The following is a 19,868-nucleotide window of genomic DNA, read 5'->3' on the forward strand; positions in this document are numbered from 1 at the left end:
TTGTGCGTTCTGAATCTAACACTTACTTTTGAGAGTTTAATGTAGCACTGAAAACCGACAACACCTCTAATAAATACTGTGGCATCATCGACGGTTTATACGCTGAGGAGGTTTATATACATTTCATATCCAGATCCTCGTATTATCCATCATAAATTGATAATGTCTAGCACAAAATTTATATCTACATGCATCGTGAATGGTTTTGCGAAACGAAAGTTTGATCCATCGAAGACGGGACTTGACAGTTTCTGCAGAATAAATTCACCCTTTCCCCCGTCTGACTTGTCTGTCAATGTACGCTGTGTATAGACTACCCGCTAATACACGCAGACGAAGTGCGAAGAACAATGAGTTTTACAGTAAATGTTGTATATTTTTTCTGGCAATACGCTACATGCACTGTCACACCTCTTTATTGAACTTAATAAGTTTGTAATTGATATAAACCTCCGCACAGGTCATTCTGTAAACTTAAGTCTTCATTGAGTTATACAGGATCTTCGTTGATTTCTTCTACTTCGAACCAAAACGAAACAGATTATGGATTTATCGTGTGTTTGTACGAATAAGCATTATCTTATTAGATCCACAAAATTTGAGAGACAAGATCCTAGGGAGAGTAAAACGTCTGCCGGAGGAAAGAGTGTAAAGTGTAAAAAGACTGGTTCATATCTGAAACGTAGCAAACGGTACAATCCTATGATTTTTCTCCAAAAGTGGGGGGGGGTAGGTGTGTGTGTGTTTTTACAAAAAAAGAATTAGGTAGCTCCATACAACACAGACTCTTCTAGATTTTTATTTTTTCTCAGTTATAGAAGTCCCACACCTGACTTCAGTGTGTATTTTCTGAAAGCCCTGATATTGGGCAATCAGGCCGGGCACAGTACACAGTCATTATTTGCATAATAGCCACGTGACAAGCGTTTTGCTGAACCTTCTAAAATCGGTTTTTTCCTCCCTTTAGCGAACACGCTCCAAGATTTCTGGTTGAAATTTATGCATAGACAAACCTTAGCAATCAAATCTGTGTCTGTGAATTTTTCTCCGAGTCTCCATTCAAATTATATGGCGAGACAATTACAATTCCCTGAAAAGCACCTTAGCCTAACACCTTTAATATTACATAACAAAAAAACAAAGACACATAACGAAAATCCCAGACACGGAGTTAAAGGGTATTGCTAAGGCTTGTTAATGCACAAATTTCAACCGGAAATCTTGCAGCGTGTTCGCTAAAGGGAGGAAAAACAGATTTTGAAACGTTCAGCAAAACGCTTGTCACGTGACTATCGTGCAAATAATGATTGTGTACTGTGCGCGATTTTGATTTCCCTATATCGGAGCCTTTAGGAAATACATGTATATACTTTATTGGGGTTTAGTTCTTCAAGTGGAAGAAAATAAAAATCTGAAGTGTCTATTTTGTATGAAGCTAAACTATTTGGTTGTGTAAGATCACAAATATGATCGCTATCCCTGCACTTTTTGTGATTCGTGTCAACTCGATTGACGGCACCTTATTGAGGATGGGCAGTTTCATAAAGGTCGGAACGTCTGGAATTCGCACAATGATGGTCATTAAGACATATCGATATCAGAAAACATTTTTTTCTCCTACGAAATACCAGAAACAATATCGCCGATCAACAACTGCAGTCTGGAATTTCTCAAAATTGATCTCCTCTTAAGGTAACCATAGCTTAATGAATCGAGGGATCAACTTATTTCACCGACTCATGTCGGAAAAAAACGAAAGGCCAGTGTAATTACAAGTTCCTGGCATGCCGACCAAGCGCACACAAACAACACTGAGCCGAAGTGACTTAGGCTTGATGAACGCCTAAGGTTGTTTTTACCTATTCTGTATATGACCAGAATTGCTGACGTTATTTGTCGAGTGAGTTTGTGACTTGTCTTCCCTTATGTGTTTTGAGCCGACTCGGTTCTAGTTGAGGTTGCAAATTTCGTATCCTTCAGAATAATTATTTCCTTTTTCTGTAAACCATGGGGCTAGATTGAGTCATGGCGATTATGATATTGATTGTACGTGAAATCGTCGCTGTACCTCCTGTTCAGTGATCACCCTGCGAGTGATCAACAAAACACGCCCCCTGAACACCTTGGGATTGTAAAATTAAAGATTTTTCTCAGGAAGAGATAGCGGTCACTTATACGAGATAAGCAGTTCGCCCACATCTGCTTTTCAACAGTTTGATTCGCCCACCTCTGCTTTTCAACAGTTTGTACAGTAATGTGTCAAGAACTTTGAATGTTCCGGATGAAATCAACAACAATAGCGGTCTACACTATAGTTAGTGTTGTACATAACACTTGACGTAAAAAATGCTTTCCACCCCCGAACCACTTTTCAACAGTCTTTAGCTGGGCTAATTTGTAGGATCAAGAAGATTTTAGCCAAAAGGATAGCTGACACTCGTTGTTCTTATTGAATTATTTCTGAACAGCCAATCAGGTAGAGAATAGCCGTAATTTCAAACATGTAAATAATGCCTATCTGCCAATCAGACATAACCATCCAAGCCCCTGCAAATTGCCAGCTTTTGCATTTACTTTGTTTTTATTTACATACTTTGTGTCACTATCGCCCGATAAAAAAAAAACCATAATTCTTTTCTGAGGTCTCGCTTCAAATTTTGCACCCATCCCTATTAAAGAGTTTCGCTGTAATATCGCTTAGAGTGTAAAAGGCGTTTTCTCGCCAGATTAAGGCTATTACGCCCTACATGATCGAAAAAACTACTGTTCTTGTTATAGGACGCATATATATATATGCATACATACATACATACATACATACATACATACATACATACATACATACATACACTAGTATCCTTAAGATATTGTTTAATTGTACAATGGTCTAGCATGGGTCCAGTATTCTTCAGTCCTGGCGTATTTTGTCAATCAATCAAACATTAATTCCCCAAATCAATGACTCACTCAATCGATCGATCAATCAATCGATCAATCATTCGAATAACTTTACATTGCGCAGAACTCCATTTAATGTTCAGTAGAGCATAACAAAGAGAGAAGGAGACGTTAACAGTCTCTGTCGAACCGGCAAAGTCCCGATGTTTTCTTTCCAAAACTAGCCTTGCTTGGTGGCTGACGTGTTTAATGGATGACACCATACAAGGTGAGAGCAGTGGTACAGGAGTGGGAACGATGGGCATAGGTGTGTATCTATTGCTACATGGAGTAGAACTTTGAACGAAGTTGACTAGATGAAAATCGGATGGTTGACCATGCAGTGTTATCAGAAGCATGTATTGTATTTCTAGGTCACTGGCTAAAATGCCAGACGATACAGATAATTGAAATGAAAGCCATATCAATCACAAGAGAAAGACACCAACAGGAAAGGGAAGTAATATACAAAAAGTAGTCATTATGAATATACAGAGATTATTCTCTCATTGGTAGACGAATTTACACATATCTAAATATGTCGTTTTCGAGGTTTTTAACCTTTGGATAGGTGGGTTAATCTAGGTATAAACGGTGGTTTTGCCTTGATGAGGGAAGAGAACAGAGAATAATGGATTTCATATTTTTCAAATTTCTCAAACGTGTTAGGTGCCATATAGCTGAATGTTGCAATATTACAAATTAATCATGAAAACAATGGAATCCGTTCGATATCAGTTGATTTACATCATGAACGAAATCTTGGAGATTGGTAAATACTTTTGTAATGACATGTATACGTAGATTTGAAAACCTGTACCGTGCAAAATAAACTGATAAACTACACCTTAGAGTTAGGGCGAGATACAATTCTGGTTCCGGCAATCCTTGTCATTGGATTCGGTCGATTGTTCACACTGTGTTTCTCTGTACTCACTTGCTGGCGGCGGTCATATATGACTTGCAAGTTGAAAATTATTTAGTTGAACACGATTGGAACTAATTTGGGATAATTGGATGGTGAATTAATGTCGATTTAATCTACAAACGTAATCTCATCTGCTTTTCTTTTTATATTACACGCTTGCTTTTATGAGTAATTTGCAATATTGCAACATTCAGCTATATGGCACCTAACACGTTTGAGAAATTTGAAAAATATGAAAATCCAATTATCCCAAATTAGTTCCAATCGTGTTAGTTTTTAAAATCTACTATTTTTGTCGCTGTTTGAAAAACTTTCTGTGGTCACACTTTGGTAAGCATTTCTACATAAGATACAATTGATGGGGGGTTTAATGCTAAAATTCCACTGATATCGACTCTTGGTAGCCACATTCTTACTGGCCCATACTATTACCCCCACAGCGAAGTATTCTTACGGACCAATCGCTTTACAGATCCTTTAAACATCATGACGTGATTTTCAAAATGGATCGTGTCATCAATATCACTATAAAGGCAATGAAAGACAAAACTCTTGCTCAAACTTTCCTCAAACAAACTTTCAATCATTCTCTTCCAAAATCTCGAATAAAAATCAGGGGTCAAAGTTCAAATGTTGGTACCAGAGAAACAAATTATATTAACCGATACAGTATTTGAAATTCAAAATGACCGTCATCTGTGTGTTCACTCTACGGGGGAAAATAGAATGTTTGATTTTCATGAAGAAATAAGACAGTGGAAATTTTTTCCAAGACCTTCAAAATGAGCCTTCACAAATGTAGATCAGAAAGGCATTTGAAAATTTGAGAGTCCAAATACATGTATCTGCCCCTAAGGCGCATTACGTTAAAATGAATTGCGCAGACTTCTGTATAGAGATCAATGGAACGGTTGCTTATATGTGTGCGGCGACGAAGCTCGAAAAAGAGCAATTTCTCTTACATTTACATTTCACTTATTCCAAGAGCTTTAAAATGAGCCTTAACAAGTGGTATTGGGAAAATTCAGAGTCCGAATATCTGTCGCCAAGCAGCATTCTACCTGAAAATGAATTGCGCAGACTACTGTATGCAAATTATTGGAACGGCTGCTTATATGATGGCCTGGACGAGGCTCGAAAAGTAGCTATTGTTCTGTAGATCTTTACAGTTTTCACGGCATGATTTCAAAGGCCACCACGTTATCAATATTACGACCAAACGGTATAAGCGGACAACTCTATGCAAATGAACTAGTGCACGGTACCAACTCCTAGGCGATGGAATGCAAACTAACTGGGGAAAACCATTGTACTTTTGTTGCCGTTTCCAAGGTAATTGCTCAGAACATACTATTCGTATTATTAAAGAAGGATGATTCAATACTTTCTCAATGCTGGCAAAGTCTTCAAAAGGTCAGACCCGAATTAATTTTTATATCTGCCACTTATAAAGTTATCCAATCAAAACAGCTCTTTTGCTTCACTCATCAACAAGCCTTGGCAACCTCAGCTTTGTTATATCACAACCACTCTACTGTTCATTAGCTGCAATCGTCCCTGGTTGTCAATCATTACCCTTTCGCAATATTATTGTAATCACCTCTAAACCAATCAACGAGCTCTAACGACGCCTTGCATAAAATTCAGTACAAATGAACAGAGCATGCTCAAATCGAGAATGTCGAAAGTAAATCAGAAATTCATTTCAAGTTGTGAATATTTTTCCTGTCAAAAATATTAAAATTTTTCTATGAAATCTGGAGAAACTTCGAGACATTCTTTGCCGCTGCACTGAAAGTGCCATTTTAGTGATTTTTACCCTGATACTCACTTTTGAGTCTACAAACTTCATTTGTTTCTGGGTCAATAGAAAATAAAATTTGCTCGACAACTGGCAAACATGGAGAACAGTGATAAGCAGCAACTAACAAGTTTTGATGTTACTATCAATAACTGCGGAATGATGAAAAATGGAAACAGTTGAGTTTTACATAACAGCTAAAGTCCCATTCTTTTCCCGTCGGACACTGAATTATAGTTTGCCTCATTAAAAAGTCGACAGCAGAGCCTATACACGTACATGGAACATGTAATAACCATCGGAAACGGGTTTGAGCGACAAAAATATGAACCTCACCACAAGGTATTTTCTTGTATGACATAATAATCATCCTTGGGAAAAACGTAGAACTTTTGCTTCTTAATTAGAGAAGTGCCATTTTGCTATTGGATTGTATAATGCATAGGTAGTGTATTTGTGTAGGCCGCACCATTATGAGGATCCTGACACATGTTTATGGTTCAGTACTTTCACATTCTGTTTCTTGAAATGGCTCTTGTTAATTCAGTGTTTCTAATTATTAAGAGAGTGACTTTGTGTAACATGTACGTGTTCGAGTGATAGCCTGCCATGTGCTTCGATGTAATGTCCATCATGGCCTATCCCTAAAGCAGACATGCTCTTGTAAATTGTATTATATTGCAAATACAGACCAACGCCTCTTGGTTGTCGTTGGCTTCGAAACTATGTAAAAACTATAGATTTGATTTTGTGGTGACCTGAACGACTCCACGTTTTCAGATGAGTTTAATTACCTCAACTCCCCTGGCTCCATTTACCCCGGGGATGTTCTAAGCTCCCATATTTATGGTACAGACTTCAATTAAAAGTCTGTCAGCGATATTGAAGAATCCCTTCGGCATGTGCTAACGTCACCGTAACTGTGTAATTTACACGAAATCACTGGGTTGGTGGCTTCAAATGTTTACACACGCACAGACACGACTAGCGAGCCCGCCGCCAAGATCCTCCAGTCATTGCAATGCACCTTTATGATAATTAGGTGGTAAGGTTTCATACAATGTGTAACTCTATTGTAGCAGCAATCTCTTCACCAACAGTAAGGATTATTTGTATTACCCTTTGAACGATATTGTTATACTCTTTCATTTTCAATTTATCTTATAATCTCTTTCTCATCCTGTGTTTTGCATCTATCTCTGGTTGTCTGAGTTACTAATGAGCGTATGTCTGCCTGTCTGCCCCTTCTCTCTCTCTCTCTCTCTCTCTCTCTCTCTCTCTCTCTCTCTCTCTCTCTCTCTCTCTCTCTCTCTCTCTCTCTCTCTCTCTCTCTCTCTCTCCATAATGTAATCGGTTGGTAATTAAAAGCCTTTCTCTGACATGAGTGATATATGCCGATTTGATGTATTTTGACCGATTTTACGAAATTTTTGCGTCAGACACAAGTTTGATCTTGGGAGAAATACGGGTCACCATGTCGTTTAAGAGTGTTTACATTGGAGGGCAAAAAAGTTAAAACTCATCAAACTTGATGATATAAACGTGGGTTGTCGTGACGTAGAACAGCCAGGGGATAAATCCAGTATTTTTGTCAACAGATGACAAACTTTGCTTGTATATGTGATAAGTATTTTTACACGTATTATAGCAGAATCATCGACAACAACATACAAAATTGACTACCTTACTGTTGATCGGCTTTTAGGTGGGTTGGTCGATTTTATAACGCTAAACTTGATGCGTCCCATCAAATAATTTAAAGTTAAGTCGAAACGTTATACACATCAAAATATGCGATAAATTTAGTGAGTTATAAGTATATTTCTTTGCATAAAATATTTCTCTTTACGCCCCTCTCCCCCACCCTGGCTTGTTGAAAAGCTGATATCCAGTATGTTGTCAGACACAGCTTATGATCGACTGAATTAATTTGTTACAGATGAATAACTTAAAGAGTGGGACTTTTGCGATCCTCATAGAAACCCCGGAATGTGTAATCATTGGTTTTTGTAATTTCAGGGCGATCAAAAATATCTGTACTAGTACTGGTGTCGCCCATTTTCTACATCATACATGTGCACGGTGTGTGAGCTGGCGAGACATGCAGTTTATCATGGAGTACCAAAGACAACAGACGGATACGCGCAACTATTATACCTGGGATACATGACTTCAAGAATAACTCCACCAAGCACACAGTATAATATCACAAGACGACAGAAACCCTTCATTCAATAATAAAACATTTTATTATTGACCCGCAAGCAATATACCTCCCTAAGAAATATAAAATGTCTAAGCTCTAGTCTAAAATTTACACACATATACCGTCATAGGCTTTACAATAATCCAAATCAAACAATCGTGTCACTCAAAAAAAATTGGTCAAGGACTTGTGAACTCCTGACTGGTTTGCATTTTTCACACGCAAACGTGTTCATTCATAAACTATTGCCCATTTCGACTGAAAAATTGTACTGGATAAAATTTACGAATCAATGAACATCCAAAAGCGTTAACGTTGTTTAACTTTTCTACCTCCAGGAAGCAAAATCCGAGCAAACGCTATACCGTTGCAGACTACTCACTAATCTGAAAGTATCAAAAAGCACTTATACCTGTTGACGACTCATTTTTTTCGGAGTGTTTATCAAAAAGATTTAACTAGACGATACAGTCCTGATGTATTTCATTAGGAACCATTACATCTGTAACTAGTCAATGTAAAAAACACGGGTGCTCTGTGTATCGATTCTAGCTCTAGAGGGCGAGCTCTGTTTACTTGTGAAAGCTGTCAACCTAAGTAACAAGCCTATCATCATTAGCAAAATAGGTGCTGTGAAATAAGAAATATACCACCTTTCATCTTACACCATAATAATCGCCTATCCACTACGCTATGTTGTGTTTTGTGTGTGCGCGGACTGGTGGGAGGTTTTGGTGCCATGACTCAAAACCCGTGCTCGTGATAGCAATTGTAAATGACAAACTCGAATTGCTCTAATTCAAGCTTCAAAAGATCTTGTTTTTTTCTTTCCCCCTTCTACGGCACATACTTCAAATCTGTGCCTACTTGGATCACGTTCTGGAAGAAAACAAACGCAATTACATAAATTAATTGTTGCGATAAGAATATGTGATGCGGAAATATTTTGTCTGCGAGTGACGCCGTGCGAAAAAATATGGACATAATTGTGTATGGCCCTTCGTCGATTGAACTTTTACAAGCCAATCCAGCAGATGTACAAAGTTATACATGGAAAAATCAGTGTATAGTAACTACTGACCTTCTTCAAGACGATCTCGGGATTGATGAACTCGACGCCCTCTATCGAGGGTAATGGGAAACCCTTCTTTCCTTTGTCTGAAAGAAAAACATTGGAAGTCCAAAATTGTTATTTTGGCATTTTGACTTCATTTTTCTAACTGAATTTGGGTATAACATTAGAAAATTAAATGATAAAATCATTTAAATGCTTCGATGCAATATATTTACTTGGGAGAGAGAGAGAGAGAGAGAGAGAGAGAGAGAGAGAGAGAGAGAGAGAGAGAGAGAGAGAGAGAGAGAGAGAGAGAGAGAGAGTAAGTATGTCAGTCCTACCATTGAGATATGGTATCACTCCAGCGTCGATGAAGATATCCACTGCTGGCTGTATGAGGATAAGCTGAAATTGAAACCACAAAATGAAAGAGTAAGACAGGCCCAGTGGTGAGCGAGTGGTGATCGAATTGTTGGTCAGGATAGGCACTGTTCACAACTGCACGCGGGTAAAGAATGCCTTCTTTGATGGAGGCATTATGGTTCCTGCCTGATTTTCAAATTGTACAGCATTCCGTATTTGACAACGCCAGTGGTGCGAATTGTTCAATAGAAAAATACTTGAAGGTAAACGACTTTAAAATAATATTTCCTCTAAAACTATAACTTACACTAAACGGACCAATGGCAGTTTTCGTCAGTGTCAAGTCAGCGCTGAAAAAAGAATGTAAAAGAGGCCGTTTAGTTTACTTTTCGAAAGAGCCAAGAAGACTATGCTAAATTTATCGCTTTCTTCCCACAGTGGCCAAAAATGCAAGTCAAGCGAACTCTGTGTCGTCTCGACTTGTAGCGGGAAGAACTTGTACAATTATAAAGGCACTGGACGCCTGCGAATACAGACAATAACATGTTTCCCTAAATGAAGCTATCTCAAACTGGACTCCACAATTTGTCGTAAATTGAGACAACACAAAATCTCAGGAATGAAAGTATAAGTTAAAACAATCAGATAACGACATCATATATTATTTTCATCGTCTTAAGTACAGCTTAATATCCGCCATATTTTGTGGAGGTGTGAGATAGAGAGAGGGGAAGGTCTCGGTGACGTTGCCAAGACGACTAAAAGCTGCCGTTACATCAGCCAACTCACCTCATGGATGTAACCTTGCCAGTAATGTTCGGGTCAGCAAAGCCGACAGTTCCCGAGCCCTTGGCGACCTTGTTGATGGAATGAAGATAAACCGATTAAGTAAGGTTGATGAAATTTGAAGTCTTTGCTATAACAATCCATGGCTAGGAAATACTTTACGAGGAGTAACAAGCCATCAAATGCAGCATCAAAACTTGAAAGACAAGTCGTACAAATCATATTGTACAGTGATCATCCATCCATCCATCCATCCATCCATCCATACAGACTAATTTGTTCTTCTTTTCTACATTCTTACATTATCTTGGATAATTGGATAATACTGTAACAATAACAATATTATACACACACACACACACACACACACACACAAACACACACACACATAGAGAGAGAGAGAGAGAGAGAGAGATATATATATATATATATATATATATATATATATATATATATATATATATATATATATATATATATATATACATATATCAACATAAGTAAATGTGGTACTCACCACACCCAGTGTGAATACATATTGGCGTGTAGCGTTGGGTAGGACGACGTAAGCGATGACGTCACCCAACAGCATGCCATCTACCGCGTCCTTGCCAACGGTTACGTTTGGCGCCTTGGTGCTGTTTATAATCAGTTCCATCAACATGTTGGGGTACATCTTCTTTAGCTATTGTGCCAAAATTGCATAAAATGTACATTTGGATATTGCCGATGCTTATTGAGAACTGAACTATGAGTCGTATTACAATCTAATGAACAATGATTCAGGTAGGTAAATTGTCCTACTCCGTCAATATTGGCAAAAAACTAAAGTCTTGTCAAAACTTTGAAAAGAAATGAAAATTATCAAGCGTTACATTTATGTGAAATTAAATTTTAAGACTTAGAAACTTTACAAATAATCTGAACACTTTATCTTCTTAAATCATATAATGGTATTCTTTGTGTACTTTGGACAAACCAACCATCCAGTCAGGTGAATCCAAAAGTCGAACGCGCAAATAGACGAAGGATACCATGTCAATACAATTCTGACTTATCGCTGGCAATCTCTCGAAAATGAAATCGTGATCACTTCATCATTTCAATTAGTTTCTAAGCAACACCGTCCAAGAAGGGACAGGCAATGGATTTGAGTGTGAACGTTCATCCCACTGGAGGATAGCGACAGAAAAACATCTTTTATGTTTGGTAAACTTTAACTGGCTGGGGACAGTGAATCATTTATGGTCCATATAGTTTTCATGGATCACTGTGGAGGTTACATTCCCATAACTCCCTAGAAAGTCAATGCATGCAATAATGCAAACATGATGTTGTGGCACCTTTCAAACCAAGCATGCCACAAAAATGACAGAACTCTGAGAAAAATAGAAATGATTATTTTACATCATACCTGTGGAATGAGACCGCCGATACTACTCGTGTTCAGACGAAACTGGCTTTCAGCTGGGACCTGAACAAAGGAAAGAGTATTGTAATGCTGTTAAACCTTTCGCAATTGTTAGGCCTATGGAATATTCATTCAACAGTGATACTGGAGCCACGCACAATGGAGTTTGCGAGAATGAGTCAGTATATAGCTGTTGAACATCTCCGCACTCTAAGACACTGTGCTTTCAGTATTGTGTGTCTGGTATTGTCCATAAACTCTTCTACATTGCCTCCTCGCCTGTTCAGTTTAAACCCTTTCACCCATGCAGTTCCCTGTATACAGGTCCAACTTTACCATAGAAAACAATGGATTTGGGACAAACCATGGTGGTGAAAGGGTTAATCACAGGCAGCAGTATCGCCTCTAATGTCTATGATTAAACAGTTCATGTAAACATGCTGAGGAGATGGATACCGGACTATGGTTTGGAAGAATTGGATCTCGCGTGCATCAATATTTAAGATTTGATCTTCTACTATAGATTGGTAGATCATACAGTAGGCCCTAACTTCACCTGCAATGAACAGTGGCAAACAAATGAAACAAACATTGTAACACCTGTGTTATTCACAAAGTTTAAATTGATCGATCGGCTGATATTCTAACAATGTCTCGAGGTGGGTGTATGCATGTCCTGAGGTCGATCACCAAATTCCTTAATGGTAAATCAGTTAAAAACTTACCATATCGTCTGTTATGTTGTATGTCAGTTTTCCTATTTCCTGGAAGACGTAACCCGCCGTGTTGACGACGTAATCGGTAACCCACATGTAAACCATCTTACTGGTTGAGTTTGAACTGGGATTGCGGGCACTTTATACGGCGCCTCTCTGTCGTGTTTGCCGGTTGGATAAAACTCTCCCTGGTGCGGACAAATTAAATGAAGTATATTAAAATGTTGGGATATGCACTTTCATGTGTTCGAAGACTTTGTCCTAATGTTTTCAAGTATTAACCTGCCAAATTATTTAAGATTTATTTGAAGCTGAAATCGCACGATTGAGCCCGGTTAAACCACAGCGGTATTTAACACGAGAAAAGCGAATTCCTCGCAATCACGAAATTTACATGCCGATTATTTTCCCAGATCTTAAACAAAATGCGGGGAACCATTTGAATTTCAGAAACCTCGATAAGTATAGAGTATTAAAACTTTCACATATGGCACTTGGCGAGAGGAAAATACTGGTACACTAAATATAAACAGTTACAGCGCCCGTTGTTTTGAAAAACAGAGGGACTGAGTTTGAAACGATGAGCAAATCAGCACACATATATGCTAAGGATGGCGACTTTGAGTTGTGAACGAACACGTGTCACTTTTGGAATACCTTGTGTGAAGTTTCCATGTATATCTTATCGAAGAGGGGGTCGGCTACCAGTGAGTAATCCAGCTCTGTGTATGGTCCAACCGGTGTGATGACTGAACAGATAAAGGAAAAAAAACCGTTTGAATTGTATCATCTGGTTTTTGATAGGAAAGCATATGTATTAGACGATCACGAAATGTCTTGTAAGACTTGAAATTGATTTCATGCATTCAAATCTCCCTTGGTCCAACTACGGTAATGAAAGGGTTAGGAACTTCATTTTTCTCATTAACTTTGCCAAAATACTTTAAAATATCTCCCTTCATGGCTGAGAATGAAAATAGCACGTAACTCTTCTGAGTCCTATGTTAGAGAATCAAAAATATTTCAGTATTTGTTACGTTTGTTAGTACTGTATTCTGAAAACATAATTTTCTGCTTCGGTAAGAACAACAGGCGGGAAACTCCATTTTCTCGGCAGATCTTGGAAAGAGTCCACTCAAGCTGGTGAACAAGAAAGAACTGTATGATTTCGAGGGTGTGCCAAAATTGACCTGGCGTGCATTTTGCCTGAACCACGGAATATAAGGTTAATGTTTTGTCATCATGAAGCAGAAGTCGACGTTTATAGACCACCAAATATGGCCTTAATTTCTTACTTTTCATGGAGGCCAACGCTTGAGCTGCACGTGTGTTAATTTCTTGGTTCACCATGTCACAAATCTAAAACGTGAAAAAAAAGAAACAAGTGAAGTTTGTAAAAAAAATATCGGAGCATTTACATCATTTGTAAAACTTAAACAGTTATTTGTTTACTTAAAAAGTCTAGTAATGGACGACAACAGGGAAATACGATTCTTTGTTTCATCAAGCCGAATTTAGGGTGTCGTCTGCTTGGTAAATGGCTTGCTTGATTCCACATCGCGAAAATCTAGCCCGATTTCGTTGCTTGGACCTGAGATCGTGAAGCCAAAAATGAAACCAAATAGCAGAGCACGGTTTCGATCCATGGACCTCTGGGTTATGGGCCCAGCACGCTTCCGCTGCGCCACTCTGCTGCACGAATAATTAGATGCAATTTATCAATTTATTCATCAACCTTACTGAAAGCCAGGGTCACAATGAACGTTTAATGTTTCAGAATTATTTTTGTCTTGTTTTGGCGATATACGTTCACAATTTACAGGGCTATCACGGTCATGACTTGAAACTCATTCGCCGCACACTTAACATTGGAATGTTGTATGAGTTTACCGTTCATATATGAGCAATATCTGTGTGTTTCCTTCCTCGGTATCTCCACATTATTTTCCATACTGAAAGTTTATCCAATCAAAGGGAAGCGATCGTAGTCTAAAGGTAAAACTCCACCGATTCAAAATGTGCATTACTGTTTAAGGTCGTAGAATGCGCCTCGGGGACAGATATGAGACCCACATTTTTACAAATCTTTTCTGATCTACCACTTACCACTTGGGCTCGTATTAAAGCTCTTGGAGTAAGAAAACTTTTCATCGTCTTAGTCTTTCGAAAATCGGAAAATTTCCTTTTCCCCACAGAATTAACACGGGGTGGCGGCCGTTTTGAATTTCAAAAATTAGTAAATATTAGGTAGTACCAAAATTTGCACTATGACCCCTGATTTTCATACTTGATTTGGTAAGCGAATGATTGAAAGTTTTATTGAAGAAATTTCATACAAATATCATACAATGAGCAATAGACTTGATGTGTTATTTTGTCTTTAGTTTCTTCTTTTCTTACCTTGCCGTTCAAACTGTCTCGCAGTGCGTTTTCGATCGAGCTTGAGAATAAATTGTACAACCAACTGTAAGAACGAGAATGAAGAATTTGTTGATGTTTCTGTCACTGATCAAACCTTCATACTCCTTTCTCGGAAGAGAAATCATAGAAATATGTGTGTCCCATCGACGCAAGCAAAGTTTGAACCGTCAGCATTTTGAAAGATCACAGCCTCATGAACATAAACTAAGAACGTATCTTCATCGAGAAAATGCTTTGCAAATATGGACAAACGTTAAGATCAGGAAGCACCATTGAATTACGCTTACGGTTTGTGGAGGAAAAACACGAAAGGAACCCCGTTGGCGGCGTGCTCAGTGTACAGTTTGTGGCCAACTTCAATAGTTTTGTGGCTCAAATCCTCAGAGAGACGTTTCAGTACGGCGCAAGGGTAGGGAAGGCACTGTGGAAGAAGTTATTGGCCGTTTTGTGATAACGATTCACAAGTGAATCAACAAATACTGAGTAGCTTGTGACAGTGTCACCCGAGACTTTGCCACAACAAACCACTTTGCTTGATCGCAGTCCCTGACGAAAATGAGGTGACTTTGCGCACGTGCTTAAAATCGAAAACGGGACAGTTTCGATGGGCGCTGTTTCGAAAATGATAGGATAAATGTTCTCATATGGCGATGATGATGATGATGATGATGATGATCATCATCATCATCATCATCATCGTCATCATCATCATCATCATCATCATCATCATCATCATCATCATATACTCACCTAGCGCCTCCGTGCAATGTGATTTTCAACGAACCAATATCACCGTAACATTTAGCCGGTGCTATTGTTGGACGTCCTTTACTGTCTTTTCCTGTACGGACACGAAAGAACATATTTTTTTCAAGTATTACTTCTGTATTTCGATCTCTTAAAACACTTGCTGGTGTTAATAATATTTTCCCTTTCGCTTTCAGATTATAATTGTGGAGTTTTGACTCGCGTTTTAACTGTAGATGCCAACACACGCGTCATTAAGCTTAGTGGTTAACGACAAACGAACTTTCTACGACCAAAAAGAGTCCACTGTTTTTTCTGTCCACTGTTCATATTTATTATACTGGTGACTTCCTGTTGTAACATTTTATGTCGCTCTCTCCCACGCCTACCATTCGTAAAATACTCACCCAGCTTCACGGCCAAGTTCAAATTCAGATTGCTAGCAGATGCGTCGAAGCTTCCGTGGTCGCTTATTTTGATGCTGAAAACGAATCACACGAAACTTTAGACAACTTTCAAATGATTCTGCTTGCATCGAGAGTGAAGAGCCCCGAAATTGACCGTGGCTCTAATTCTCGCATTCGGTTTTGTCAATTCGGTTGTGTCTGCTGGGATTCCTTCAAAATGTCTTCCAAAATGTTGCTGTTATAGATCGACTAGGACGCACCTCAGGATTGTGAACACCGTGAACGTGTTATTAGTTGATACACGCAAGAGATACCACAACCAACACATACGATGTCGGCCATGTAATGCACAAAAGGAGAACTATGCATTATTCCGACGACTACACACTACGATGCGTGACTTCTTTTCCGTGTAGCCAATGTCAATACTAAGACACACTTACAAGCCCTTCTTGTATTTGTATCTCCAGTCGCCATGCAGGGAAATACTGCCACCACTGGCGACAAACTGAAGCCCAACACCAGGATCTGTTGCTAAGGAAGTCCTCGGTACATTGAATCCAGTTATCCTCATGCTGTCGATAGGCAAGACATAGTTCGTGTGAATTCATGAAAGAAGGGGAAGTAGTTTATCGAGTTCTTATTTATCAAGTATGTTGTCTATGATTTAAGTGGTTTTTTTTCTCAACAGGGCTCCGTATAGTCGAAGTCTTCATGTAAAACAAATAAATCAAGTAAATTATGCATCAAATAGCTACGACTGTGTATGATTGTGCTATAAATTTCTTTTTGTCCAAAATGCATCTGAGAAGAAATTGATTGTATTCACTTCATATGGACAACTTGTGCTAAATGTGTATTCATGACGAGCCATACCACGTGCACGTCGTAATGCTATGTTCAAAATCTAAACCCCCCCCCCCAAAAAAAGGACAACCTCAATACATGTAGGTGCCGAGCAATCGTGCATCGCGGCAAGGTAATAATATCATTTAGACAGTGTACACGGGCACCCATTTTAACGTAAACTACTAAAAACATTAATGAACAGATCTTTATGTTGTCATTTTCAGCAAATAGAGGATTATGAAAAGAAATTACTGTGTTATCGTGACAATGGTTACAAACATTGTGGTGTACAATGACACATAACCATCATGCACCTGTACTGTGTACCAGAACAAGTTACAGTTATGGAAATTTTGAGGAAAGAAGTCCGATATTTTAGAGATAGTATGCACCTCGAAAGTCAAATACTTAAAATGTTTACAAAGACTTTCCTCAATGAAACTTTCAAGAATTCTCTTAGCAAATCGAGTATGAAAATCAGGGGTCACTGTGCAAATTTTTAAGTTGGTACTGTAGAAACGGATTACCTGACATTAACCGATATTTGAAATTCAATATGGCCGCCGCCACTGTGTCAATTCTATTGGGAAAACAAATTTTCAATTTTCGGAAAACTAAGACTGTGCAAATGTTTCTCACTCCAAGAGCTTTAAAATGAACCCCAACAAGTGGTAGATCAGAAAAGAATTGTAAATCTTAAGAGTCCGATCTGTCCCCAAGGCGCATTCTACCTTAGTATCTTTGGTCGACTTTCGCAGAGTTCGACTTTCGAAATAAGGAAGTTGCGAAAAACTTGTGTACTCTAAAAATCGACTTCCGCATTTCACCGAATAACCTCTGCAGAAACGCTGTTACGTATTTGAAAGTCCCCTTATCTCTTATGCCACAGCTGCATAGTACATACGTACATTCTACATGTAAATGCGTGTACAGCAGTGTGACCTGGTAACAAATTTGCTGTTGAAGAGGCCATACAATGCTTTCGAGAGTCACGTGGTCGAAAGTTGGATGCTCTTGAATCTTAGAATGAGTTGGGGACAAGTGAGTAAAATAATGGCCGTCATTGTACGAGTATGTTCTGAGGAAGGGACTATGCTTGTTAGGCCGACAGCAAATCATGAGATCTACTGAAAATAATGGACAATAGACAATGATGAAAATGGCAACGATATAGATGGCACAGTACTGGACGTATCGTTTCACGACAAGGCGAAATTAAAGGATACGCAGCTTTGTATACTCCGTTACGAAAACCCCCGAGTTCAGAAACATGATGAACTCGCCTACTTTGATCGGGTTATAATTTTTTGCGCTAATGATGAAGGTTGCAGTCTCCAATACAAGATTGCCGACTACTTTACCAACAACGATGGTGTTGATTTTACCGACTGACAGAACAAACAGAACAAACATACTATATCAACCCTCGAAAGATTTTGACATTTCGTAAGAGAACAACAAACAGTATATAAGCTATGGTTTTGGGAGATGTATTAAGGTAGAACGCGCCTCGGGGACAGATAGTCGGACTCTCAAATTTCTACAGTTCTTTTCTGATCAACCACTTGTGGGGGCACATTTAAAAGCTTTTGAGAAAAAAAACTTTCACCTTCTTAGTTTTTCGAAAATCCAAAATTTAATTTTCCCCCATAGAGTTAACACAGGAATGGCGGCCATTTTGAATTTCAAATATCGCAAAATGTTGGGTAATTTGTTTCGCTAGTTCCAAACTTTACACGGTGACCCCCTCCCCGGATTTTTATTGTTGATTTGGTAAGAGAATGGTACTGGTTGAAAGTTTCATTCAGCAAAGTTTGAGCAAAGGCTTTCACATTCGAGGCGCAGACTACCTTAACTTTCCACGGAGGAGTTGATTAAGCTAGCTCTACACCAAGACTATGCTCAAGGTGATAACCACTTCTTTCCTCTGGTATACGAAAGTACATAGCTAACCTTGACACAGTGTAGTCAACCTTGCCTATAGATATCTTGGCTGTGCCGCTGATGTCCGGTATAGTCTGTCCTTGGATATCTTCAGTGAGGAGCTTAACCCCGACATCATTGACTGCAAAACAACCAAATTATATGCTTTGGCACCATTACATAGGGCCTATATAGACAAAGTGAGACATGTATGTGTACAGAGGACCTTGCTTGCAAACAGATGGAAGAGTTGTAGACAATACGTGTGAACGACGACGTTTGCTACAACTGTGCATACTAGACAGTAGAAGCACAGTCACCTGTGGTCTATTCCGCTCTGCGTCTATGCGCCACATAGACGTGTGTACATATGCCCGAGAAGAAGAGGCATATGTACACACGTCTATGGGGCGCATAGACGAAGAGACTGTGGTAGAATCGAGACCGTCTGTGCGACAACTGTACGTGTATATGTGTCCGAGGTAAAAACGACTGACCTTCGCTGATCAGAAAGCTGCATAAAATGAATAGAATATGGACTGTTCGTGTGTTTGACCGAACGGCCGCTCATGCTCATTTCCTACAATCATCTGGGAGGCTCATAGTCTAAAACCTGTATAAGTAGCACACTTACGGAATTTGAATCCGGCTTGTGTGATTCTTGCCTTGAATCCTGGATTAGGGCTGGTCCACACAGCGTTCACTCTGCTGCTGATCGCTATCGTCGTGAGCAGAGTGACCAACACGCCCATCACGGCTCTCATCCTGCCGGCGTCCATCCCGTGGAAGTGAATTCAGCACGACTGTGTTGCTTTAGGGGTAGCGAGAAGGCAATATTTGGGTCGTTACTCAGGGTAGTGGAGCCTGAGCGAACTGGAGTGATCAATCAACGTCCGCGCTTTGCCTTCGACTGAACGCGGAAGTAGAATAAAATCCGTTTCCTCTGGCCTATTTATACACTGCAGTGTTGACAAATACGTTTCAATGCTGTCACGTGACCGCCATTGTACGCAAAGCTGGATCCCGGACTTTCCAGTGACTGGCGTCAGAGTCGCTGACAAGTCATACGTTTAGAGTTACATTTCATTTTCAGTTGGTCGCTAGACAACTGTTTTCCGTCACTTTCCATGGTTTGAACAGATACCTTTTTAATTTTAAACATAAAGGTATCTCAGATACATATACCGGTATGTCTGATATATTAAAGTTTTGCACCAGGACGGGGCTCTAAAAAATATGTCTTATTATTATGAAAGTTACGCGCCCAAAGGGCGCACCGAAAAATACAACTGAATGATGAAATTTGTGGCTGGCACAAT

The 19,868-nt window shown here is 39.1% G+C and overlaps 1 protein-coding gene across 3 annotated transcripts; it reads right to left on the reverse strand.

The window, feature by feature from the left end:
- Positions 1–7,894: 7,894 nt before the first annotated feature.
- On the reverse strand, positions 7,895–19,524 carry LOC139117259 (bactericidal permeability-increasing protein-like). Of its 3 annotated transcripts, XM_070680206.1 has the most exons (16): positions 19,184–19,489; positions 18,580–18,691; positions 16,221–16,352; positions 15,778–15,851; positions 15,374–15,464; positions 14,603–14,666; positions 13,498–13,561; positions 12,860–12,951; positions 12,212–12,390; positions 11,490–11,549; positions 10,593–10,760; positions 10,079–10,146; positions 9,597–9,639; positions 9,268–9,331; positions 8,954–9,030; positions 7,895–8,751 (listed from the first exon to the last, which is right to left on the reverse strand). In XM_070680206.1, exons 9-16 carry the CDS (start codon positions 12,305–12,307, stop codon positions 8,710–8,712), a joined length of 618 nt encoding a protein of 205 aa, XP_070536307.1. In that variant the 5' UTR covers positions 12,308–12,390; positions 12,860–12,951; positions 13,498–13,561; positions 14,603–14,666; positions 15,374–15,464; positions 15,778–15,851; positions 16,221–16,352; positions 18,580–18,691; positions 19,184–19,489; the 3' UTR covers positions 7,895–8,709. The 3 variants fall into 3 exon arrangements, 2 of the variants coding, with proteins under 2 accessions (XP_070536307.1, XP_070536306.1); XR_011548487.1 differs by lacking the exons at positions 7,895–8,751; positions 8,954–9,030 and having other exon boundaries at positions 19,184–19,524; XM_070680205.1 differs by lacking the exons at positions 7,895–8,751; positions 8,954–9,030; positions 9,268–9,331; ... (1 more) ...; positions 10,079–10,146; positions 10,593–10,760 and having other exon boundaries at positions 11,487–11,549; positions 19,184–19,472.
- Positions 19,525–19,868: the final 344 nt, after the last annotated feature.

Source organism: Ptychodera flava, chromosome 18 (genome assembly GCF_041260155.1).
Source record: "Ptychodera flava strain L36383 chromosome 18, AS_Pfla_20210202, whole genome shotgun sequence".
Taxonomy (NCBI): domain Eukaryota; kingdom Metazoa; phylum Hemichordata; class Enteropneusta; family Ptychoderidae; genus Ptychodera; species Ptychodera flava.

Excerpts from the sequence above, each read along its gene's own strand:
- LOC139117259 (XM_070680205.1), bottom strand. The coding sequence starts at position 19,328 with ATGGACGCCGGCAGGATGAGAGCCGTGATGGGCGTGTTGGTCACTCTG. Across the intron at positions 18,692-19,183 it reads ACAAGCCGGATTCAAATTCC|TCAATGATGTCGGGGTTAAG; the intron begins GTAAGTGTGCTA and ends GTTGTTTTGCAG. Across the intron at positions 12,952-13,497 it reads AGCGTTGGCCTCCATGAAAA|TCATCACACCGGTTGGACCA; the intron begins GTAAGAAATTAA and ends TTATCTGTTCAG.